We start from the raw sequence: 27109 nt of genomic DNA, 5'->3' as shown, positions 1-27109 counted from the left end.
TGGACCAGCTGCAGGGAAGGAACCATAAACTGCCGGAATCAATTTTTTCTGCAATAAGCGTTCATTGTAATATTACACTTAATGAGATTTGTACTGACTGATAGTATGTCTTTTTAGTGGGCTGACTTAAAAAATTTTGTAGGGAGTCTTCCGGAAAATTGTGAATTTCTGAGAAACATAGAAGTGGGCCTGTTACATTTGCCTGGCTGAAGTTTGTCACCTGTGTTGTTCTGTTTCCGATTTAAGTGTACTGACGTTTGCACATAGAACAATTCCAGTTACTTTCTGTTTTAAAAGTAGATTTAAATCACTGTAATCTATGTGCCAACAGGTATTTCCATATTCTTTTACCATAAATTTCTTAATGTAGATGACTCTTTGTGTTGATGAGATTAGAAATGCTATTGTATGCCTCCAGTCCAAACGACATGATACTGTAATCCTGCTCACACAAAGTAAATCAAACATCGAACTAACGATCGCTCTTTTATAGTCAGAGTTACAACATCACAACAAAACCTCAGCTGTTGTAGTGACGTACATGGTGCTTGTCTTTATGATCTCATCAGGAAGATAATGAGGAAAAAACTACTACCGAAACAAGTATCAAAATTTTGGTAGTATCGTAGATTACAGAAAATTATGTTGGTAAACTATCAGCACAATTCCTCTGGCTGCTGCAAGCCACAAAATGAGTCGAAAGAGTATACATTATTCAATTATTTTTTCCATATGCAACCTGGTGACTTACAGGTCCTTGTTTATTTATTTATTTTTGAGTCCAGGACATAAAATAATTATAAACTAATAAGTATTGATTCACATAACAAATTATATGTATTTATGACAGATTCAATAATATATACAAACAATCAGCTGATAAACAAGCAGCAAGATGATTATATTTTACGTCGGGCCCAGTATTCAGTGGTTATCAAAGTAGTTTCGCTGGCTGCAGAAAGACCACAGACAGTGCATGCAGCCCGTACGTTCCTGCAGGGTAGCAGGTGCTGCACGTCCTGCACGTCACCACACTGACAAGTTTCCTCCTCATTACTGAAGCCCCACCTCCGGAGGTTGGCTTTGCACCTTGACACCCCAACTCGCAGTCTGTTCAAGTTCTTCCAGGTCACGTATGACAGGTGTGAACCTTCGGTTATTTCCTCCTTGACCATTAGGTGATTGTGTTCAGCTAGGGAGTCTCGCCAAAGCTCCTCTCTGCGAGTTCTGGGAGACGAACGAATTGTTATAGTTTTCTGTAGGTCCTTGTGCAACATCTAAATTCACAATCACACATACTTTAGATTTCCACATAGTTCTTGGCAACACATTATGCATAAGAGTTCCTCTAAATCTTGAAGTAATGAATTTTTTTATAAATTTAAGAATACTGGAATCTGTCAGTTGCCCGTTGCATAGTACGATTTGGCGATTTTTCTTATTAATAGTCCAAGCCCTTTTCTCTGCCATTTTCAATATATTTGTTTTCTGACAGCCACTGATTCCTTCATTATAATTAGTCTTTTCACTTTATCAAGCTCCTTCTGCTCGCTTTTCACATTAAAAAAATGGTTCAAATGGCTCTGAGCACTATGGGACCTAATTCTGAGGTCACCAGTCCCTTAGAACTTAGAACTACTTAAACCTAACTAACCTAAGGACATCACACACATCCATGCCCGAGGCACGATTCGAACCTGCGACCGTAGCGGTCGCGCGGTTCCGGACTGAAGCGCCTAGAATCGCTCGGCCACACCGGCCGGCACATGTGTCCAGTTTTTATTGACTACAGAGATACAGCTGAGTTCAGTGCATTTTCCTTTCATGTATTGGTACACCGGTTGCTATTGGTTGTTATGGCCATGTTTATCGAATGTCAGCAGTGTTGACGTTCACGTTGTGAAGCTGTGCTATAGTTTACATTGAAGTTTTCATAGTGATTTGTTGGTGAAGTCTACTGTACTGTAGCGTGTAACGATGCCACACGTATTTACACAGCTTAATATGCCGACCTGGTATCTGTGTATGAGTCTTGTAATGGCATACAATTTCCTAAACGCAGACTACCATATCCAAGAGTGTTTACCCGTGTGTTCAATACACTGCGTGACGCTGGTACAGTGCCTAGCAGTCACATTGCATCTGAGCGTGTAAACTAATAGACTGTGGATAAACTAGAAGACATAATTCAGTCGGTAGAACGTAGTCCGTCAACAAGCACAAGTCGAATTTCTGCATTTATTGGTGTTCCACATACAAGAGTACGGCGGACATTGAGTATGCATGGGTTCCATCCATATCATTAACAACTCATGCAACACCTACGAGCAGGAAATGAAAATGGACAATTGGAATTCTGTCATTCGATACCTGAAAAACACCAGGTGATCCCATTTTTACTCTTGACTGATGAAGCTACTGTCACTCGTGATGGCATCAATAACAGTCGCGTTCAAATCAGTCGTCCGAAGAAAACCGACATGTCATTGTGGTGACACATTTCCAAGAACGCGTCCCTGTAAATGTGTGGTATGGTCTGATAGACAATAAGTTGAGTGGGCCTGTTGCATCACCACATCGTCTTACAGGAACCGATTATCTTCACTTTGTTGAAAATGAGCTTCCAGTATTATTGAAAGAGATTCCTTTGGCTACAAGACTACATACTTTTATCAAGCATGACGGAGGTCCTGCACACTGCAGTTCCAGGTAGATACATCACCTAAGCCTCACATTCCTCGAAGATAGATTGGTAGATACGGGAACGTTTCTAGGCCACCAAGGTCCGCCAATCCTACCCCTTTCCTTTTTTGCCTGTGGGGATGGTGGAAATGCGAAGTCTATACAGAAAAAGTGACAACAAGAGCCGATTTGACAGTTAGCATTATAAGTGGTGCAACCCTCATAAAAGAATGCAAAGACGACTTCAGAAGAGCTACACGTGGTGTTATCAAGAGAAGTCAAAAGTTCATTGAAGTTGGCAGTGGAGTTTTGAAAATCGACTTCGAACGTCCTCATTTGCCTTTGCTTTAGGTTTGTTTGGGTTACATAATTATCTCTGTTCTCAGTAAATATTACACACGTGTTACATGGCATTTGTTATTGCAATTCGTCTGTATTCCCACCTCCTAAAATGTTTGCTATTCCTCCTAAAACGCCCTGCAAAAATCATCCACATCCAACCAACCGTTTTGCAATGATTGGGAACCAAGCCATTTAACTAAAGTCTTGTTCCCTCGATGTCTTATGATGTGCTCTATGAGAATCATACCGGTGTCCTAGCTTCTCTGCAGTTCTTCCGCCACCTTGGCCCTTTCTGAGATAAAAGTTCTAGGCTTGGGGATTAGTAGTTCTCTGCACTTTCAAAACAGTGAATATCTCTCTTTACTGTTTATTGACTGAGGATCATTAAAATTAATGAAACTCAACTTTTTCTAATTACATTTTTGTAATGTATTTATATGACATGTTCCCTCTTTTATGGGCTTATGGAATGAATAATTAATCTAATCTAATCTCATGTACAATGTGTGATTCTAGCAATCTCCCAATATAGTTTGAAATAGATTGAATGTCGGGTCAGTTCCTACATGTGCTTGAAAATTTGCTTTACATTCATACTGTCTGGTTTGAAGGCATTAATAACGTTAGCGTTATCCCTTACCAACTTTTCCGAATCTTAGAGTATGACTAAAATAAAAGACGTCATCCCCAATATGACTACAAAAACAGAAATATATCCGTGTTTGATCCTTGCCTGTTATCCACTGCAACATCGTTACGTATAAACACAGTCTCGTGGTATATAACTGCTTTGCTTGATGTTCAGAATGTTACACCATTAATGTTGTGCAGTATCTCCTGTAATAGCTGGTATTTGGGCTGAAATAATGTTTCTGAAAATATGTACACATCCTCTAGCGAATCCCATCTGGATGTGTGAGCAGTGACATAAACGGATGAGCCCAAAATTATCGCTTACATCTTACGGAAAAAAGTATCCATTCTTCTTCTTATTGCCTTCATTGGAACTGCAGGACCAGTTGATTGGTATGAAGTCCTTGTGACGAAGGTGTTTAGTTCACTTGGTCATGGTGATGACTATTCAAGGGGCTGTTCAAGAATTTTTTCTTTGGGAGTGGGAGGCACTAGAAACACATGTACCTCTTTGAACGTATTTAACTAAGAACCTAGTTCTGCACCTACCTCTGTCATGATACATTCATACATATTCATAAATTTTCATGTATACTTTACAGCAAATGGGACTTAACATCTGAGGTCATCAGTCCCCTAGAACTTAGAACTACTGAAACCTAACTAACCTTAGGACATCACACACATCCATGCCCGAGGCAGAATTCGAACCGGCGACCGTGGCGGTCGCGCGGTGCCGGACTGAAGTGCCTAGAACCGCTCGGCCACCGCGGCCGGCATACTTTACATCACGCATCATAACATTGAGTGACGATTTCTTCTGTACGATGCCCAGTTTTTGGATCCACATAAGGAGAAATGTTCTGTCTTTCTATGATACAACTCTTAGGATGAGTTCCTGACATGCATGCACCTACCTATTTTCTTAACTGTATCTTTGAAGTTAAAAGAAACTCTTGGAAGTTTCGTCTACATAGCCCATCTTCCAGCTTTCTTATTTTATCAATAACTAGAAACCTGTACCATGTATAATTCTAGCAAACTTCCAATATAGTTTTAAATAGATTGAATGTCGTGTCAGTTCCTACATGTGCTTGAGAATTTGCTATACATTCATACTGTCTGGTTTGAAGGCGTTAATGACGTTACCGTTATTCCTTACCAACTTTTCCGAATCGTAGAGTATGTTTGACGAACAGCAAAACAGCAAAAATTTTGTCCATGTTTTCCGATATAGTCTGTATACATATGGCTGCCATATTAATCGTATGTGTAGACCATCCTCGACCACATAAGTGTCACATGCTTAAGATTTCAAATGTATACTCTTGCAGTGTAGTGCACTCTCTCTCGCTAGAAATTTTATCTGTTCGTGGAAAGTCCCCCCCTGAAGATGGCAGAAATTTGCATAGAAGAGTATCACCTAGATGAAGCCAAGGATAATATCGCTCTCATGCCAATATACCGCGGAATTTCGAAAATTCAGTTCGGAACACATGATCTGACATTACTCTCACCTTAACGCATTGTTTTATTACCACTGCTGTTTAAATTGTGTACTGAATTAAACGCCATTATTTTCACATTTGATGGCGGTTGTGATGATTTCATTGCCTCAACTACATGAAGTACAAAAGAAAAAATAGTTAAACACATTTTTTGTTACCGTTTCCTAATACCTTCAACATCATACTTACAAATACTTTCATGATAGGTGCAGTAAGGATGAGATTATCGCTGCTGCTCTATGTTTCGACATGTTCACTCTTTTAGAGTTCTTACTAGGAAGGGAGAAAACACTTCAACTAATGTTAATAAGCATCATTCATCATAGTGTATGCAACTTGAAAAAACATTGCTGTAGATCATCTTTTCTTTTTGGTATAAAAGAACAAAAAACGCTGTGCTCTATATTCAGTTAATTTCTGTAGCACATGTCAACACATATACTGCTGAAAATGAATATGGTTAATGTGCTTAACTCTTAACCTGATAAATGCGGAGCAATAGTGCTAGGTGGTAATTTAAGTGTTGGAAATGAAAGTATATTGCAAGTTTTGAACACTGAAGCATTCCCCATACACTCTACCAACTATTAACCCACAGCTAATGGAGAATTATGACGTTAGTGTATTCAAGATAACTAATAACCCCAGAATCCTAAAGAATATGAAACCAATTATTCTGAAAGATGTACCAATGCTGTGACTGGAGAACTATGGATTCGACAATAAGACTCATGAATGTGTTAACGGTCATTACTCGTTAGAGTGGTTTTAATCTAAAAACACGTGGGAGCTGCGTTTTAAAACATTTACAAAACTTATATAAAGATGGTGTAGTTTAAACCTAACTGATTACGATTACTTTCCTAATCAACTGACGAGATAGTTCACAGAGATTCACAGTGATGTGCTCATTTCTAAGTATGAACATCAGAATTCGAGTACATGATGTCAAATTCCTTTACTACTCCTATTAATCTGCACTATAAAAAAGGAACCAATTACATAATTTGTAATATATATCTTTCTTTCTCAAAATTATGCACAGCCACTGTAGCTTAGCAAGTTGGTGGCAGAATGATAATGACTTAAAACTATGTTTCAGAAAAAACAAACAGCCGTACTCACTAAGGCACAGTGACTGTACATCTCTATAATCTCTTAAATCCCAGTAAATTACAGGGTGGGGCTGACAAAAAATGAAACTGTTTTTCAAGAAAATAGTATTTTACTGCTGTACATTGTCCAATATTGTTACTGACGAACATAAAAAATTTTAGTCTCTTTTCCTGCCTCTCTACAGCATTTGCACAGCAGTGGTTCCCAAATAATTGTTTTTATACACTTCAGATTCACACTTCAACGCAATCAAACAGGTGGGAGGAAAATAAAACCTACGTATTCTGTTTTAAAATTCTGCTTATATGTAATTAATGCTTATGGAGGTGATAGTAGCTGACTTCGGCACAGTGTGGACACACTATTCCGTTATTTGCATGAGCACCATGGTCACACAGATAGCTGACAAAATCATTGAACACAACTTTGACATACGTTTGTCATTGCTCAGCCTGCTATCGTACTTACACCCTTGATTTTTCCGTAAAACTAAAGGACATTTTGATAAAATGGAACTTGAAAATGTATATGCATAGTAGAAACAGAAATAATAACCTATGTAACACACAATTTTAGGCAAGTTGTGGGATGCAAACACACAGACCGGTAAATGTCCACATATTGTCATGTAAGTGGGGAGATTTTGCCAGATCATTTATTTTCTTTACTTTCACATTAGCATGTAGATTTTACTAAATGCTATTTACATTAATCACGAATAAACTCTTTGTGTCCTTCATGTGGTTGGGAGAGCTCACGCCACCACTCGTCACATTTTGCCCACTCCACATCATCGGAACACCCATCACATCCTGAACGGATGTAAACGTTATTCTCTGACCTTCTTTTCCCTTCTGATTTGTTTGCTCTTGTGAATTTGAAGGTCTCTTGCGCTTGCATGTATTTTCGATTTTGTCATCCCCTGGATTGGTGAGCAATTGTGCAGGTTTTGCCTTCAGCCTTTCTTCTTTTTCCTTTTTTTCTTGCTCTTTTAACCTTTGGAATCTTCGATTTCTTGTCATTTCGTTTTCTTTTGTTAAGGTTTTAATATTTAGGAAGGGAATGAATGTTGGTGACAGGTACTCAGGGTGAAATAGAGGGAATGGTCAGTTGATTTCTTTGCTCACTGGCAGCTAATGATTGGGCCGTTTCGTCTTTCATGGTAACTGCTCCAGATTCTTTCTCCTGTTGGTCGCCTTCACCACCATAATAATAGTTGGGGTGAGTGCTGGTTATTGATTGATTCACCAATACCTTTCATTGCTGTTAAGTCGACTTTTGTACTTTCAGCTACTAATAAATCTTCCGTGAACACATCCGGATTATAAAGATAAACCACTCTGTTACGGAAATACGCCAAAATATTCCTAGTATTTGTCATTCTTGGAAGATAGACCGACACTTCCATCTGAATAACAGTGCTCCGTGGATTGCTATAGTGCCATTTCTCAATTGGTTCTACTTAAAATTCCTTGAATGCGCCCGATATGACTTTATGTAACACCTGTAACATACGACTTTGGATGAAGTAGCAGACCTAGAAAAAGAATATGATGTTGTCTGTAAAATTCTACAGCCTAGAGGGCACAGTGAGAGACTTGGTTATCAAGAACCAGTACGACAGAGTCCTCTGGAAAAGGCTTAACATGTTTGTTGAAGTGCCACAACAAAACTAGGAAAGGTTCAGAATTCATGTCAACCGCTGAATGCATATGGTATGAAATGTACACTTAGATTAGAACAGCCTATGGCTGTTACTGTTTGAGCTCTTTCTGCTGATTCAGATTTATTTATACATTTATTCCCCTTTGTTGGCAAAATTTTGGGAGTCCTACCAGGAACAGTAGATACGCCAGTCGCGTCCATGTTGTGCAGCCTATGAGGAGGGAATTTATACTTTCCCAGACATTCTTTGCGATTCTGAAAGTACCTTTCTCCTTGTACCTTGTTGAACCGTACAGGTATTCCTCAGCTGCACTGCTCTGGTGTACGTAAAGAGAGACCAGGACCTTGAAGGAAATGGTACACACAGGCTTTAGTTCATTGTTCAGTGATGCTGTAACCCATTCTGCTCAGCAAATTCGTACGCCATTTTCATGGGCGTCTTATGTGTCATGCCGTAAAATCTCCCAAACTCTTTAATATGTTTGGGTAATCGTGTTTCCATGTCTTCACTGAATACTTTATTGTGTATTCCCATGGCCATTTTTTTAAAATTTAATGACTCTAGCTTACTGCATTAATCTTCACTAATTTGAGCCTATAAGTGTTGCTTCAGTGCATCCAATTTTCTTCGAAGCAGCCCTTTGATTCAGTCCCTCACTGATGAGTTTTACCACTTCACCATACTGCCGTTGGGTGATATATGACTTTTTTGTATTTTCCCATTTTATTTAATCTAAAAATACAAATAAGATCTGTACTAGAAACCAACGGTGTTTCTAAACAAATACATGCACACGGTAAAACTCTACATCAATCTACCAAATACATGATAAACTTAGACATTTAATGAACGCAGTCTAAACATAGTATGCATGCTTGACCAATGGTACCATTGCTCACACAGATGGAACTGGTCGTGCCACCATCAGCTGGCAAATAGCAACGTCATAATCACATAAATGGATTTTTCTATGCTATTAAAATCAATCGCGTCCATTTCTTCTCACGACTTTGACAGCCAATCTAACGTAATCTTAAAAATACAGCCAAGATGGTGAAAAATGTCTTATCGGTATCATTACAATAGTCATATAAATAAAACAGTTATGTGATTAACCCTGATAACGATACTCAGATGTTATTCATTGCTACCAGCAGGTAAAAACCAACTGCATACATAATAAGCCTGTCTGTGTACTGTTAGCCACCAGCACCTCAATTATTCACAAAATTACACACAAATGCATAAATAATGAGAGAAAGAGAGAGAGAAATGGGTTAATACTTACAAGTTAGTTTTTCTCTCTTATTCGGCTTGGTGGCTTTCTCTGCTGTTGACACTTCACAATGTTTTCACTACAGTGTACAGAACGCAAGTAATGCACAACTTCTCAAGAGAGGAGAGACGGGGTTGACGTCGTAGATAACTCACACAACTGCTTCAGAATGGAGAGCATTAACCTAGGGAACATTGACCTTTGACATTGCTCATAAGGTGCACAATGGGCCCTTTGTCCAATAAACGGTAGTGATCCACTTTTTTGCCTTGCTACGTGAGCACAACAAAAGCGAAATGAGGATAATGGAATGTAGTCGAATTAAGTTGGGTGATGGTGCGGGAATTAGATTAGGAAATGAGACGCTTAAAGTAGTAAAGGAGTTTTGCCCACGATGGTCGAAGTTGAGACGATATAAAATGTAGACTGGCAATGACAAGGAAAGCGTTTCTGAAGAAGAGAAATTTGTTAACGTCGAGTATAAATTTAAGTATCAGGAAGTCGTTTCTGGAAGTATTTGAATGGAGTGTGGCCTTGTATGGAAGTGAAACGTGGACGATAAACAGTTTGGACAAGAAGAGAACAGAAGCTTTCGAAATGTGGTGCTACAGAAGAACGCTGAAGATTAGATGGGTAGATCGCGTTACTAATGAGGAAGTATTGAATAGGAATGGGGAGAAGAGGAGTTTGTGGCACAACTTGACTAGAAGAAGGGATCGATTGGTAGGACACGCCCTGAGGCATCAAGGGATCACCAATTTAGTATTTGAGGGCAGTGTGGAGGGTAAATATCATAGAGGGATACCAAGAGATGAATACACTAAGCAGATTCAGAAGGATGTAGGATGCAGTAGGTACTGGGAGATGAAGAAGCTTGCACTGGATAGAGTAGCATGGAGAGCTGCATCAAACCAGTCTCTGGACTGAAGACCACGACAACAACGTGAGATCTTAAAATTTGTAAACAATATACAAAAAGAGACCAATGTACCTTGTTGTTGACATCGACGGAGCACATCCAGAAGGAGAAGAACCAGAGGATGGGGTGCAGGTGCGCGCACTGGGAGCTGCTGCCGACCAGCTGCTTCATCACGTGCGCCACGCCAACCGGCCCATCAGGCATCGTCTGCCCGAAGCCCACAACCTGACAGTCGATCACGAACGACGGCTGCATGCTGCAAGAGGCAGGGAAAATACCACAGGCTCCCTAGGCTCACTGCAGAGCACTTCAATTCCAGTTTAAATTCACTAAATATTGGATATGAAGGCTTCAACGAGAAATGTAACTGTCTCCATTAGGGAGTATAGTAGTATACGATACATTGGACTAGTGAAGTACTCGATACTGCTGTGTTCCATAATAAGTTTGGCATTTTAATGGCGCCTTATGTTGTGGAATACTTTCGTTTTGAAGTTCTTTTATGTAAATGTGCAGTTTAATAATTTAGGTAGAAACAATGAAATCTCATTCTTCAATGTTATACTAATAAACATTTAAGATATAAAATGTTTTCTGAAAGGATGAATTTTATGGCTTCAATAATTACAAGCTATTATAATTGCTACACCACGAAGATGACGTGCTACAGACACGAAATTTATCCGACAGGAGGACGATACTGGGATATGCAAATGATTAGATTTTCAGAGCATTCACACAAGGTTGGCGCCGGTGGCGACACCTACAACGTGCTGACATGAGGAAAGTTTCCAACCGATTTCTCGTACACAAACAGCTGTTGACCGGCGTTGCCTGGTGAAACGTTGTTGTGACGCCTCGTGTAACGAAGAGAAATGCGTACCATCACGTTTCCCACTTTGATAAAGGTCGGATTGTAGCCTATCGCGTTTGCGGTTTATGGTATCGCGACATTGCTGCTTGCCATGGTCGGAGATCCAATGACTGTTAGCAGAATATGGAATCGGTGGGTTCAGGAGGGTAGCACGGAACGCAGTGCTGGCCTCGTATCGCTAGCAGTCGAGATGACAGGCATCTATCCGCATGGCTGTAACGGATCGGGCAGCCACGTCTCGACCCCTGATTCAACAGATGGGGACGTTTGCAAGACGAGAACCATCTGCACGAACAGTTCGACGACGTTTGCAGCAGCACGGACTATCAGCTCGGAGACCATGGCTGCGGTTACCCTTGACGCTGCATCACAGACAGGAGCGCCTGCGATGGTGTACTCAACGACGAACCTGGGTGCACGAATGGCAAAACGTCATTTTTTCGGATGAATCCAGGTTCTGTTTACACCATCATGATGGCCGCATCCGTGTTTGGCGGCATCGAGGTGAACGCACATTCGAAGCGTGTATTCGTCATCGCCATACTGGCGCATCACCCGGCGTGATGGTATGGGGTGCCATTGGTGACACGTCTCGGTCACCTCTTGTTCGCATTGACGGCACTTTGAACAGTGGACGATACATTTCAGATGTGTTACGACCCGTGGCTCTACCCTTCATTCGATCCCTGCGAAACCATACATTTCAGCAGGATAATGCACGCCCGCGTGTTGCAGGTTCCGTACGGGTCTTTCTGCATACAGAAAATGTTCGGCTGCTTCCCTGGCCAGCACATTCTTCAGATCTCTCACCAACTGAAAACGTCTAGTCAATAGTGGGCGAGCAACTGGCTCGTCACAATACGCCAGTCACTAATCTTGATGAACTGTGGTATCGTATTGAAGCTGCATGGGCCCCTGTACCTGTACACCCCATCGAAGCTCTGTTTGACTCAATGCCCAGGCGTACCAAGGCCGTTATTATAGCCAGAGGTGGTTGTTCTGGGTACTGATTTCTCAGGATCTATGCACCCAAATTGCTTGAAAATGTAATCACATGTCAGTTCTAGTATAATATATTTGTCCAATGAATATCCGGTTATCATGAGCATTTCTTCTTGGTGTAGCAATTTTAATGGCCAGTAGCGTAACTTAACAGGTCTACAACTTCTCTTTCGCCGTTGTCTCTCGATGTTCGAGAATTTATTGTGAAAAACTTACAAAAAATTTACGATTGAAAGTACTGGCCATCGTTGGCTTTCTCCTAGCTTTAGGGCAGCATACAAATCCCGCTGTGTATAAACTGGGCATCTTTTTAGGAGAGCCATGAATCGAACCAATTTTGCACTTGCTCATATGACCGCAAGTGTGTCATAGATATAGAAAGGTGTGATCAGAGGGAGGAATATCTGGAGTGGGGTAGAACGTTCCATTTCTACATCTACATTATACTCCCCCAGCCACCAAGCGGTGTGGCCAAAGTCATATCCCCCCCTCACTGTTCCACTCGCGGATCAGGTGAAGGAAAAACGACTGTCTGAACGCTTCAGTACGAGCTCTTACTTCCCTCATCTTTGAACCATTGCCCGATTTCAAAGTTGGTGGTAATAATATATGCTCTACATCCTCGGCGAAGATCGGATTTCGGAATTTATTGAGCAGCCCATTTAGTTTAGAGCGTCGTCTATCAGCAAGTATGTCTCACTTCAAATTTTGTATGAGATTTGTAACGCTCTCGCGATGGCTAAATGTACCAGTTACGAATCTTGCCGCTCTTCTTTGGACCTTCTCAATCTCTTGAATCAGACCCAACTGGTAAGGGTCCCAGACAGACGAACAGGACTCTAAGACTGGACGAACTAACGTATTGTAAGCTATTTCCTGTGTTGAAGGACTGCATCGCTTCCGGATTCTACCAATAAACCGCAATCCAGAGTTCGCCTTGCCCGTTACTTGTGTAATCTGATCATTCCAACGGAGATCATTTCGAATAGTCACACCCAGATACTTGACGTACGTTACCGCTAGCAAAGACTGGGCATTTATTTTGTTCTCGTAAATTAATAGGGATTTTCGCCTTGTTGTACGCAGTGTGTTACACTTACTAATATTGAGAGACAACTGCCAGTCATTACACCATGCATTTATTTTCTGTAAATCCTCATTGATTTGTTCACAACTTTCGTGTGATACTACTATCCTGTAGACTATAGCATCATCGGCAAACAGTCAACCATCAACTATCAACCAGATCTTTTATGTAAATCGTAGAAAGCAGAGGACCTATTACTCTGCCCTGGGGCACACCTGAAGTGACGCTTGTTTCTGTTGAAGTCACCCCGTTCAGGACGACATACTGCTCCCTGACTGTTACGAAGCTTTCTATCCAACCACATATGTCATCGGATACATTGTAAGCGCGCACTTTTTGGAGCAAGCGACAGTGCGGAACTGAGTCGAACGCCTTTCAAAAGTCGAGAAATATGGTATCAACTTGGGAGCCGGTATCTAGAGCCTGTTGTATATCATGCACAAAGAGGGCCAGCTGTGTCTTGCATGGCCGCTGTTTCCTAAAACTGTGCTGGTTTCTGCAGATGAGCTTCTCAGAGTTTAGAAAGGGCATTATGTCTGAACACAAAATATTGCATTTCATTGTATGCTTTGACAGGATTTTCGAGGTGGGGTATTCCACTGTCATGCAGAAAAATCGTTTTGTCATGTCTCTCTCTAGTGTGGCCGTTTGTCTTTCAGTGCTCGGCTCAAACACATCAACTGCTTTTGATAACAATCTCCTGTAATTTTTCCCGTCGATTGGAGTAGCATCGAAAGCTCTCTCTCTTTCACAACCATGCCGGTATTCAACGTCAAAAGGACCATTTTTGAAGCATGGAAACCATTTTCTGCAGACTTCTGTCACTAACAGGCGTCTCATCATAGGTCTTACCCAGCTTTTTATGAGCTTCAGCCGCAGATTTCTTCACATCAAAGCAGAAAATTAAAACCTCCCCCACATGACGAGAATTGGGCTCATAAGTTGACGCATACAGTCGAGAATAACTATATGATGCAGTTAAAAGTCGACTGATATTTTGATGGCGTTATGTTCTCAAATGCCTAAGCTTGCTGTATGGCACTTACGACGAACGACTTGCACCTCTACTTTCCACTACTGCCGTCTATCGCAAAACGGCGGAAGCAAAGTTGTACACCTAATAGAACTTAGGAGGGCAGAAGGCTTCAACAGCCGATACGTCATTACATTACTTAAGTATAAGAAATCATAGGAAGAACGACATGTTTTTACAAATCTTCAACATGCCACCGCCTTGAAAAGACATACTTTCATAATACGCAAGTTGCGATACAAAATTATGGTATACAATATGGTTTTTCCCCAGCACTCAGCGTCGAATGTTAATGAAAGTTTCTGTGGTCTTTGGTAAGTGCGTCTGACGTCAAAATCATGTAGTATTTGCATGCTTGTGAACTTTACGTTACCCAAGACGACCTCGGCCAGAGGAAATGTTAGCGACAGATTTCAAGTAGGAACTAGTGCCGTGTCCCGGCACAGCCTAACTACACCAGAATGAAGTAAGTGCGAACTGCGTGGCGCAATCGGGACGTTAACGACAGTGGGTTAGTTGTAAATTGCTGTCAGCCTTTATATCGGAGATGAGAGGGAAAGAATCTCCTTGGTTTGAAGCAAATAAGTTTCCTGAAAATAGGTCACAGAATTGCAATAGGCAGAAAAGATTGGTTAGTTTCTACCAAATTTATTCTCACATATACTTATGTGAGGTGTTGTACCATAAACCCCTAGTAAGATTCAGTCTACTTATTCGGACTTGCTACTTCAAAGGGGGACATGAAAGGGAAGCAGTGGTTGGGAAGGGAGTGAGACAGGGTTGTAGTCTCTCCCCGATGTTATTCAATCTGTATATTGAGCAAGCAGTAAAGGAAACAAAAGAAAAATTCGGAGTAGGTATTAAAATGCGTGGAGAAGAATTCAAAATGTTGAGGTTCGCCGATGACATCGTAATTCTGTCAGAGACAGCAAAGGACTTGGAAGAGCAGTTGAACGGAATGGATAGTGTCTTGAAAGGAGGATATAAGATGAACATCAACAAAAGCAAAACGAGGATAATGGCATGTGGTCGAATTAAGTTGGTTGATGCTGAGGGAATTAGATTAGGAAATGAGACACTTAAAGTAGTAAAGGAGTTTTGCTATTGGGGGAGCAAAATAACTGATGATGGTCGCAGTAGAGAGGATATAAAATGTAGACTGGCAATGGCAAGGAAAGCGTTTCTGAAGAAGAGAAATTTGTTAACGTCGAGTATAGATTTAAATGTCAGGAAGTCATTTCTGAAAGTATTTGTATGGAGTGTATGGAAGTGAAACATGGACGACAAATAGTTTGGACAAGAAGAGAATAGAAGCTTTCGAAATGTGGTGCTACAGAAGAATGCTGAAGATTAGATAGGTAGATCACATAACTAATGAGGTAGTATTGAATAGGATTGGGGAGAAGAGAAGTTTGTGGCACAACTTGACCAGAAGAAGGTATCGGTTGGTAGGACATGTTCTGAGGCATCAAGGGATCACCAATTTAGTATTGGAGGGCAGCATGGAGGGTAAAAATCGTAGAGGGAGACCAAGAGATGACTACACTAAGCAGATTCAGAAGGATATAGGTTGCCGTAGGTACTGGGAGATGAAGAAGATTGCACAGGATAGAGTAGCATGGAGAGCTGCATCAAACCAGTCTCAGGACTGAAGACCACAACAACAACAACTTCAAAGCTAATTGCCGGTACATATAAGAAACAAGCACAAAGCAATCACTTGTTCTTGGTTATCACTGAAATCTCTGTAAGTAACTGAGACAAAGACTGGTAGCCTCTGTTCAACACTATTCCAAGGAAACTCAAAAATCCTACTTAACCTGCAGTTCCTGAGTGTCCACCAGAGTCTATCACCGTCTTCTCATAGTTGAAGTCTTTATCAGCTGTATCGCCTGCTAACGGCCTAATCGGCCCTGCTGGCATCTCGCTGCGGAATCTCCAAACTGCGGCACTGGCTCTGAATCTGCATCTGAATCTCTGCCTCTAGCTATATCGCTGCTGGCCTTTTACTTCGTCTCCCATGTACTCGGGTACGCACGAGTTAATTTGTTTCACACGACCCTTTCATTCCTAAGTGATCGGATAGGACAAGAATGCCTATGGTTCGACACGACACTCTCGTTTCTAATTGGTCGGCTTGCGCAAGAATGCCTACAGTTCCGCACCACACTTTCGTTTCTAGCTGCACACAACTTAATTTGGTTCCACACGAGACTTTTCTGCACGTGACTGACACTCTCTCTTGCTGTATTATCGCCCTGGTGTTTGCGTCTTCCATTACGCAAGCTTGATTCATGCTGCTTCCTCTGGCAAGAAGTCAAACACTAAGTTATTTGATCAACAAGCTATACTTGGCAGCCTCCGCCACTTATCTTGTCCCTACGTCCTGGTGGACTATTTCTTAATGTCGGCTGGCTGTTTGCCTATGGAGCATGGACTCTTATTATGGTCACAAAAGCAAGAATAAAAATTAAAATTTTCTACGGTCACAACACTAGTCCCGCACGTTTACTCCCCTGCCCCCTTCCCCAGCAACCAAGTGCCAAAGAGCACGCTCCCACACCAAAAGAGCAACTGGAGCAGTTCAGAGCAAAGTCTGTGGTGCAAGCAGCATTGTGCACACTGCAAAGTCTTTGGTCGTCACAGTATGGTGTGTGTGTGTGTGTGTGTGTGTGTGTGTGTGTGTGTGTGTGTGTGTGTGTGTGTGTGTGGTTTGAGGTTTTCGGGCGCTAAACAGCGTGGTCATCAGCGCCCGAACGCATAGAAACAGGAACACATGCGGTGAAGGCACGAAGACGGACAGCGAACAAGGAGAACGGCTAAAAGACACAGACCTGACGCAGTTCCAAATCCTCACATGCAGAGGCAAAGCAAGAGGAGAAGAAACACACTAAAAAAGGAAAGGAAACACAAGGAAAAGAGAACAGAAATCGAAGTGAAACAAGTAGGTAATCGTGACTGGCGGACCTCTTACTTAAAACCTGGGTGAGCCAGTCACCCAGCAGCACATTAAAATCCTCTCCCTAAAACCCGTGGCAACAAATTGGACAGGACACAAAACCGTAAGACTTTAACCACAGTCGTTGCGTCCCCTTGCAAAATAGAGGGCAAATCCGGTGGCGAGGAAACCACCGCCCTCTGGTCAGAGAATAAAGGACAGTCAAGTAAAACGTGGCGGACAGTAATCTGGACGCCAGAAGCACTGCAGATTGAGGGGTCCTCCCGCCGGAGTAAAAAACCGTGTGTTAAGGGACTGTGCCCGATGCGGAGGCGAGTCAGGAGAACCTCATGGGCGCGTGGTGGCCTTGACCAGACACAGCTTATTTTCACCGACTGTCACCCACTCCTCTTCCCATTGACGCATAACACGAAAACGCAAAAGGGAGGTTATAGCATGGAGGGGAACGGCACATTCAACAACGTGAGGGAGGGAACATGCATCTTTGGCAGCCACATCCGCCAGTTCGTTTCCCCTAATACCAACGTGTCCTGGCACCCAGCAGAGAGAAACCTCCTTCCCCTGCCGTTGCAGGTGGAGTAGGACATCATGGATCACTACATCCGCTGGGTACAAGTGTTGCATGGTCTGAAGGGCACTCAGGGAGTCAGAACAGCTGAGAAACGTAAGACTGGGAACACATCTCATCTGCTCCAATGCCCGCCGTGTTTTAACCAAATTCTTACCGCGATAGCGCTTGTTTGTTCGTTTCTCTTTGTAGTGTTTTGCAGTGCCAAAGTTTTCTTGTTCGCCGCTTTCAGCAGACAACAGTTTACGGTTAGTTTGCCGGCAGTTGTGGATGGGCTGAATGGTACTTTATTCAGGACTAAAGCTATCACTAAGGCTGCCGTTATAGTGGAGTGGCGCTGCACGATCAAAGCAGCGCAGCGCTGGCGAAACAAACCAGTGCTGCTTCGTGCGTTACATTATAGTGGCGCTGCTATCATAGCAGCGCGGAGCGGATCAGACATGTTTGCTCCACAGATCGGCGCCCAGGGCGTTCGAGTGTCTCCGGCTGCGTTCGGCCAACGCCGGCGTCATTCGGCTGTTGTTGCGGGTAGCAGAGTCAGTACTTTACATGTAAACTGAAGGTGGAGGGGGGGAGGGGGGGGAGAAAGGAAAGGGGACGAATCACTGCTGTCAGTCGGATTGTCACACTACACGGAATCGGCGGCGACGAATGAAAACGTGTACTGCACCGTGATTCGAAACTGGGATCTCCTGCTTTCTAGGCAGCTGTGTTCACCACTGCACATCTAGGACATAGCGGTATGACAACCGCGCGGACTATATCCGTATACCTCACGGTCAATCCACACTCCCATCGAACACCACCTATCCTCAGTCCTTTTCCTCCATGTTGGCTCTCAGAGATTCACAGAGGATGGTTCAAATGTCTCTAAGCACTATGGGACTTAACATCTGAGGTCAGCAGTCCCCCAGAACTTAGAACTACTTAAACCTAAGTAACCTAAGGACATCCCACACATCCATGCCCAAGACAGGATTCGAACCTGCGACTGTAGCAGCAGCGCGGTTCTGGACTGAAGCGCTTAGAACTGCTCGGCCACAACGGCCGGCTTCACAGAGGAGGTCGGATGTATTTATGCATCCACACTGAAGATGGTAGATCCATTGCCCAACTAGGCCTGTTAGATTACATGAACGTGTGGTGTCTGTTCATTCAGACCACGCAGAACCCATAGCTGTTATACATTATACGTAAACTGAAGGTTGAGAGAGGAGGCAAGGAAAGAGAAGGGAGAGGATCACTGCTAATGGCTGCATTAGGAAATTACACGGAATCCGCAACGACAAATGAAACCGTTGCTCTATCGGGATTCGAACCCGGGAGCTTCTACTTACTAGGCAGGTGCAGATAGGTGGCACTCTGTGGGAATGTGAGGCGTGACAAGATAGTCCAGCAGTTGCGACAGCACTGCGTCCGAGCGTTCACCGACGTCCCGACAGTCGACATGGAAGGACGTGTACCATCTGCCTCTTCGATAGATCGCTCGGAATAGGGTGGAACGGAAACATACAGCCGTTATTTGGCACGTGGTGTGGCGCACGGTCCACCACCCCCACCTACTTACAACAGTCAGATCAACATGGTACATTGTAGTGAACCGAAAATACCCTACGAATGATAAAAAACACGCAATACGTTTGGCGGATTCGCCCATGTGTCAGCAATGCGGCGTGCCCGATACTGACGATCTATGTATACGGCAATATCTTCCGACATAGTACTTTTCCAGAGGAAACGTATTTTCCGCGTCATAATACGAACGTATTGGCGTGAATCACAAGTATGACGGTCCATTACATCTATAGAGACACACGTCTGAAGATACTGGATTACTGCCTATACTTGCAAGATGGACACACAAAACTGTTACGGCTACAAAGGTACAAGGACTGGTATGCCAATTTCCTAGTAACGGTTTCTGAGGACCCGCCATATACTTAGGGCATGCCAGGTGCGCAAAGATGAGCGGCGGTGCTGTCGTTGTGAAACCGACCAAGTAAAGTGATCAGCTAGGAAAATTGCGCCAGTTTGCCAACCAGGAAGAACTAACACTTGCCCAGTTAGCAAATGCATGTTACTTCGAATTTTGATTTAATATCTATAAATACTTTTTTAAGGGTTCCAGAGATAGCCCCACTTTGATTTTGTTGTTATTTCATGCTGCATAGTAGGACGGCAGCGAGGTTCCTTCCAGGACAGTTGTAATGTGACATTGTATAAGGACGTACTATGATTATTTTGTGAATAATAAAGTTTCCTGTTTCTCCTTAAAAAAAAAAAGAAAAAGAAAAGATGGCACAGTGGTTAACGCAAGCTGTCTAGTAAGCAGGAGATCCTCGGTTCGAATCCTGATCCGGTACACATTTTCATTCAACGCCGCACGTTCCGCATAATGTCCCAAAGCAGCTGACACCATTCCTTTCCTTTCTTCCCACCTCCACCTTCAATTTACATATAACGTATAACACCTGCGGATTCTGCATGGTGTCTCTTCTTTCGGACACCTCTAAAAGAACAGACACCGTGCTTTCATATAAAGAGTCAGTACTGTTGCAGGCACGTGTGTTTCTTTTGTTGTACTGTTAAAACAACTGTTGCAGCAGAAGCTTTGACAGCAGGTGCTTTTACGTGGCGTCCTTTATGGGACCGCCAACAACTATCGTCACATCTAACTGGTTTTGGATACGTTGTATGTTGAAGTGACAGCAAAATTACAGACTATATTTACATATGGTAATTCATTAATCTTTTATTTGTGTCATTGTTTTAAAACGTCAGGCGATAATAAAGTTAAAGTATCATAACTGAGAAACACATGAAAATTTGGTTTTATTATGTCAGAAAAAGTTTTCAAAACGGTCTCATTTGGACAGCTTCATTTTAAGGCCTCTTAACATTCGTTGTAAAGTGTCATGTACAGAATGCTCGATTTCTGCTGTATGTTGCTCATCAATAATCGGGAAAGGTCAATGACAGTGTTGTGGGGAACATGCTACACTTCACAGTATTGGCAGCAAATTCTGGTGAAGTTTGCACTTGCAAAATATGCTCCCATTAATGCGCACCAATCTTTAAGTATATTCAGTTATTCGTCGTGGCCTGGAAAAGCGATTGTCGAAATATTCTATCCCAGATTCTAGAACACATTGACCGTAAAAGCTGCAAAATGCTTTGACAATGGATATGTCTCACCTGCGATGAACATAAAAGGTAATACACATCATGTCTTTGGTAGTAAAGATGCTGCCTTTCTTACATTAAGCGAAATACACTAGAAGAATGAAGTCTATCACCTTCTCTTTCCTTCCTTTATCATCCAACATCGATTATAATGAATTTCCCGAGAAGATCTACAAATTCTTGTAGTACAATCAAATGAAAATTTTTTACAGGCACGAACATTGTACCAGAATTTTCTGAGCGTTCAAGACAAATGTGCTTTCTGTTGATTTCACCGACTACATTTGGAAAGGTCTGTATAATGTATAAATTGTTCACAGTATTTACAAAATCGTCTTCAGAAAGCACTCATGTGTTGTGGCTGGAAGCAATCCAACAACACTTAGGTAGTTGACTCCACAATTCTTACAATGGTTACGAATCCTGCTGTGATTGTCAGAGCCACGGCTCTAAAACTACTGTACTTCTGTCTTCTAGGAAACTGTAACAATTCCTGTTTCAGCTGCTGTCGATGTCACTTAAAAAACTGTATTATTCCACTGAAAAGAATCAGTAATTACCTGTATATTGCGCTAGATAAGAAAGTTACGCACAGTAACCATATGGCAACCTACTCTCCTACTCTTTGTGTGCTACCATTTGCCTAAAACTTGTTTTGGTACCTCAAGCAGTTTATGAAATACAAGGGTGTTATATATATTTCATTCCTGCTTTATCATCTGCCCACGCAAGTGCAATGGAGAGTGCTACATAAAATCCATTTTTTTTTAAAGCGAGTTATAGGTCCCATCCCAAGTTTAAAGAATAGTTCAATATGTTAAGTACGTTTGATACGAAGCAACATGTGACCTAACTAATGTGTAACAGTCACAAATTCATTGCGACCTCTATTTTTCATTGCAGAATATTCGATTTTTTAGCGGTAGCTTGCTTAATCTTGAAATATCACATTAACTCTGACGATTAACGAAATGATAAGCAGTTCATCATTGACGAAGAAAACTATGAAGTGTGTGTAAATCAAAAATTTTTACCGAATAGTTGCAGACCTATCTTCTTGCGCGTTTGTCACGCACATACGCAAGCGAAGCTGCCGGATGCCGCACCTCTCCCTGCGCTACTATATAGGCCACACAGAATAAAGTGGCAGCTAGATGCGCAGGTGGCTGGGCATTCATGGGGAGAATGGTAGTGGTGGTGGTGGTAAGGGGGGGGGGTACATGCTGGTATTGTAGGGGAAATGCAGAGCACTCGAGGGGAAGTGCCGTTGTAAACTGATCATCCAAAAAGATCTACTGACACCTATGCTTACATTAGTATCTAAAAAGTATTCCAAAGGAAATGCAGCGATTTATTTTCGCCTGGTTTACTAATCATTTATAACTTTCAGAGAGAGAATTTAGATTAAATCCTAAACATTTCTTTGGATGCTGTTTTAAAATTTGCTTCGTTGTCAAAACACAGCAAAATTTACACTGTCTCACCTACCTAACATGTAGTGCAGACGCAACTACGAAAGAATTCTGAGGCAGCGGTTTATTAAGAGGAACTGCGGAAAAGGAAGGTCGGTATCTTACGGAAAAGCATATCCTCAGTACAAAACAAACGTATATGCACTTATATAATCTGGGGTGCGTACATCTCGGCCAGCGGCCAGAGGCGGCGTGTGTTCTTCTTTTCCTGGCACGCTGTGCAGGTGTGTGATTCGAATGTTGAGCTCAACCAAATTCCATTCCAACAGGCCTTGTCGTGTTACAAGTATTGTGTAAAAATTTGAAGAAAATCAGTCACGAACTTAACGAGATTTTTGTTAACAATGTATTGTCTTTACATAGTGCATACAGGGTGTTGCGAAAAGGTACGGCTAAACTTTCAGGAAACATTTCTCACACTCAAAGAAAGAAAATATGTTATGTGGACATGTGTCTGGAAACGCTTACTTTCCATGTTAGAGCTCATTTTATTACTTCTCATCAAATCACATTAATCATGGAATTGAAACACAGAGCAACAGAACGTACCAGCGTAACTTAAACACTTTGTTACAGGAAATGTTCAAAATGTCCTCCGTTAGCGAGGATACATGCATCCACCCTTCGTCCCATGGAATCCCTGATGCGCTGATGCAGCCCTGGAGAATGGCGTATTGTATCGCAGCCGTCTACAATACGACCACGAAGCGTCTCTACATTTGGTACCGGGTTTTGCGTAGACAAGAGCTTTCAAATACCCTCATAAATGAAAGTCAAGAGGGTTGAGGTCAGGAGAGCGTGGAGGCCATGGAATTGATCCGCCTCTACCAATCCATCGGTCACCGAATCTTGTTGGGAAGCGTACGAACACTTCGACTGAAATGTGCAGGAGCTCCATCGCACATGAACCACATCTTGTGTCGTACTAGTAAAGGCACATGTTCTAGCAGCACAGGTAGAGTATCCCGTATGAAATCATGATAACGTGCTCCATTGAGCGTAGGTGGAAGAAACTAATATGAGCTCTAACATGGAAATTAAGCGTTTCCGGACACATGTCCACATAACATCTTTTCTTTATTTGTGTGTGAGGAATGTTTCCTGAAAGTTTGGCCGTACCTTTTTGTAACACCCTGTATGTATATTTATATACCAGACATGCCTAAAAAGGTAGTAGTTATTTGACTAAACGTTTGTTAAAGTATGGTGTAAAATTTGAACTTAATCTGTCAAGAACTTTTAGACAATTTTTGCTATGCTTATCCTTGATATGGTATGTATAGCTATTTATAAACCACATACAGAGTGTCCCTCTATCTTGCCCACTCAAAATATTTTCTTGTGATGCGTTAAATGAAAAACTGTGTCAACCTATGTTTTGCTAAAGGTATACGTTTTGTGCACTAATGTAGGAGACATGGGTTAGAGGTTAAATTTTTTAAATGGAGCCATGTAAAGAAGATGAAAACATTCATCCTCTCCAAGGGCTATTCAATAATGTATCACACCATACCATTTTATTCATGTTACTAGTAGCTACTGAAATGATAAAGAATTGTAACATATATGATTTAAATCTCACTTTATTGAATTTAATTAACTAAACCTTTTAATCTCTTCAAGACGTTTTTTAACATTTTACAAATTGTCAATAAAAAACTGAATGCAATAGTCCTGCACCATACAATAACTGCATCTAGTTATTGTATAGTGCTGCATTACAGTGCTTATGACAATGCATAAATAACACGGAATTTTGTATTAACTCTTATTGTAATTCTACAATTATATGAAAAACAGAGCATTTGCATCAAATGCAGAAAATGAAAATTGGTAGTCTTACGCAGGGTCACTCTGTGGATGAAGGACGCCCTACATCATGCTACTACTTGCTCTGTGATGCACTGTTGCATGTCCCCTGGTGTTGTTGCAACATTTTGGTAAAGAGCTTCCTTGACTGCTCCCCCTAAAAAAAATCGTCTGCTGGACAGTAGTTGTGCCTGAAGGGAATTTCGCCTGCTACAGTAAATTACAGTACACCTGCGTACACTGGAGAACAAGAAAGACATAATAAAACAATAATCATAATGTTCTACAGCAGTACTGATCATAAAAATGCAAGTTATTAAATTATTTCCTGTCAACGTACTTTCTCTGTACATCAACAGCATTTCTACCTTTTCGTCATCCGTGTACATCATACACCTCTACACAACAAAAACTGCATTCACAGAGCGTACTATCATGACCAAGTTGACAAGTTACTCTGATGCACAGCTACAACGTTAAGGCAACAACAAATAAAGTGCGCCGGGGGAGAGGAGTGAATTTTTGAATAAAATTTTTGAATTTTTGAATAAAATTTAACCTCTCCCCTGTATCTCCTATATCTGTGGAGATACATAAAACGTATACCCTTAGTAACTACTTACCCAACGACGTTAAAAGCACTGGTTGAAACATTTTTTCATTTAACTCACCACAAAAAAGTTGTTCCAGGTGAGTAAGATAAATGGGACACCCTGGATTTTAAAAATGCAGCCCATGTCTGTCAGAACGTTAATTACAGTACCATGTAAAGACTTTAAAGGAATCGGTCCATAACTTTTGGAGGTATTTGGCTGGTAGGTTTCTGTAATTTTTTTAAGAGTTACTTATGGGCAAATAGTTGAAGTTGATCATAAAGTGCATTTGAGATATAAGGAGGGAAACTACAAAAGTAAATTTTATTCTGCAGTGCCGTAACAACGCCTACATGTGTATGTAGAAAGACAGAGAAACTGAGAGGCAATGTAAACATGGAGGAGAACGTAGCTACCTTGTTTCGTTGAGATATAGGGCGACAGGCGCGACGAATTCGCTCCATATCCACGACTCGTTCACGTAACAGATCATTATGTCGTAGAACTTGGGGTAGTTCGGTTTTGTCACAGACTCCACATAGCGTGCCTGTGTTTTACCATCCTCTATGTCCATATCAGTGTTGTTAACTAAACCGGCGTAGGCAGCTGCAAGGGAAAAAAACATTAAATGTAGCTTTCTGCAGCCCAAAACTGTTCACAGATAAATAATAAAACATTACAGCAGCAAAGAATGTAGATGATCACACTCCAGACACTCTGGTTATTCTAAAGTCATTGTGTCAAGTTAAAACACGTAAACTTGAGGCATTTACGTAATGTCCGAGATATTCAGCTGTATGCATTGAATAGGATACCGTTATTCCAAACCACTGGGGTTATTTCCTCTTTCAGGTATGACTGCTATATCCGAGAATGTAACCGTTATTTGAAATACGAGGCAACTCATATTAGTTTCGAGGAAGGGAGAGCTGGGAAGGAAAGGAAACAATTTCTTCCAAAATAAAACTCTAAACTATCGGAAAATTGTACTGGTCATGAAACATATCAGCGCTACCACTTTCTAATGAGCGCTTGCTACCCATAATATTGAATTATATTTGTTCATATTGTTTTGCTGTGCGACAGATAATGTTCAGATGCGTGTCACATTTCCATGTTCAGTAGTTTCTGACATTGCCTGCTAATATGATAATGACCTGTCATATGCTCAGTAGTTATTGCAGAATTCTGGATGTTGTGCAATAAACATTTATCACCTAAGATCGGTGCTGATGGTTTGAGGAATACATTGAAGAGGACTGCACAGCTATAAAAATGAGCATTCCACATACTGTGTAATGTCTTCTGTGCTATATATGTGGTATTGTGCAAAATGTATCAACTGCCGCCGAGACATCGTGTTTTTCAGACAGGTGACGACTGATGAATCCGCGCTATACCAAAATGAATGCATCAGGCAATACAGATGCAAGACATCTGTTGGTCTGCATTCAGGTGAAAAGTTTCAATACATGTTTAATTCTTCTTCGGTAATTAGCTGTATAAATAGTCGACAAAAGGGTTTAAGTGTGGCGGAAATAACGGAGGAATGGCTTATTTGCTTTTTAAAGAGCCTTGAATTATTTACTCCAGAAATACGTAACAGCACTGCTTACGTGCCATCTACAGAAATGTACGAGTGTCACTCCAAAAGAAATGCACACTATATTTTAAATCCATCTTTTATTCCACATGTTTGAAAGTTTTACAGTGTGTAGATACATCCTTTAGGAACAGTATTTTCATTTCTCCACATAATTTCCATCTCTCTCAACTGCTTTACCAGCGCCTGTATACCCGCACGGTAAAATTATGGACCAACCTGTTGGAGCCACTGTTTGGCAGTGTGCACAAGGGAGTCATCAACTTCAAACCTTGTTCCACGAAGAGAGTCTTTCAGTTTCCCAAAGAGATGATAGTCACATGGAGCCAGGTCACGACTGTGAGGTGGGTGTTTCAGTGTTGTCCATCCGAGTTTTGTGATCGCTTCCATGGTTTTTTGTATGACATGCGGCCGTGCATTGTCGTGCAACAGCACAACATCCTGCTATATTCGATGTGGTTGAACATGACTCAGTTAAGTTTGAAGTTTCTTCAGTGTCGTCACATATGAATCGGAATCGAAAAACACCGTAGCCATAACTTTTCCAGCAGAAGATGTGGTTTTGAATTTTTTTTTCTTAGGTGAATTTGCGTGATGCCACTCCACTGATTGCCTCTTCCTCCCTGGTGAAAAATGATGGAGCCATGTTTCATCACCTGTCACAATTCATCCTAGAAATTCATCTCCACCATTCTCGTACTGCACCGAAAGTTTGCTGCATACCGTTTTTCTTGTTTCTTTGTGAGCCACTGTCAGCATCCTAGGAACCCACATAGCACAAACA

At 41.6% G+C, this 27109-nt stretch overlaps 1 protein-coding gene across 1 annotated transcript in view; it reads right to left on the bottom strand.

Moving 5' to 3' along the window:
* Window positions 1-27109, bottom strand: part of LOC126291777 (kallikrein-4-like) — an 88551-nt gene that overhangs the window by 26635 nt on the left and 34807 nt on the right. The window contains exons 3-4 of the mRNA XM_049985467.1: window positions 25139-25328; window positions 10215-10398 (exon numbers count right to left, since the gene is read on the bottom strand). Of these exons, the coding sequence (XP_049841424.1) occupies window positions 10215-10398; window positions 25139-25328 (374 nt within the window). The remainder of the gene's footprint in view (window positions 1-10214; window positions 10399-25138; window positions 25329-27109) is intronic.

This window comes from Schistocerca gregaria, chromosome 9 (assembly GCF_023897955.1).
Source record: "Schistocerca gregaria isolate iqSchGreg1 chromosome 9, iqSchGreg1.2, whole genome shotgun sequence".
NCBI lineage: Eukaryota > Metazoa > Arthropoda > Insecta > Orthoptera > Acrididae > Schistocerca > Schistocerca gregaria.
The sequence above is the reverse complement of the archived record's forward strand: the minus strand, read 5'-3'. Positions and strand labels throughout refer to the sequence as shown.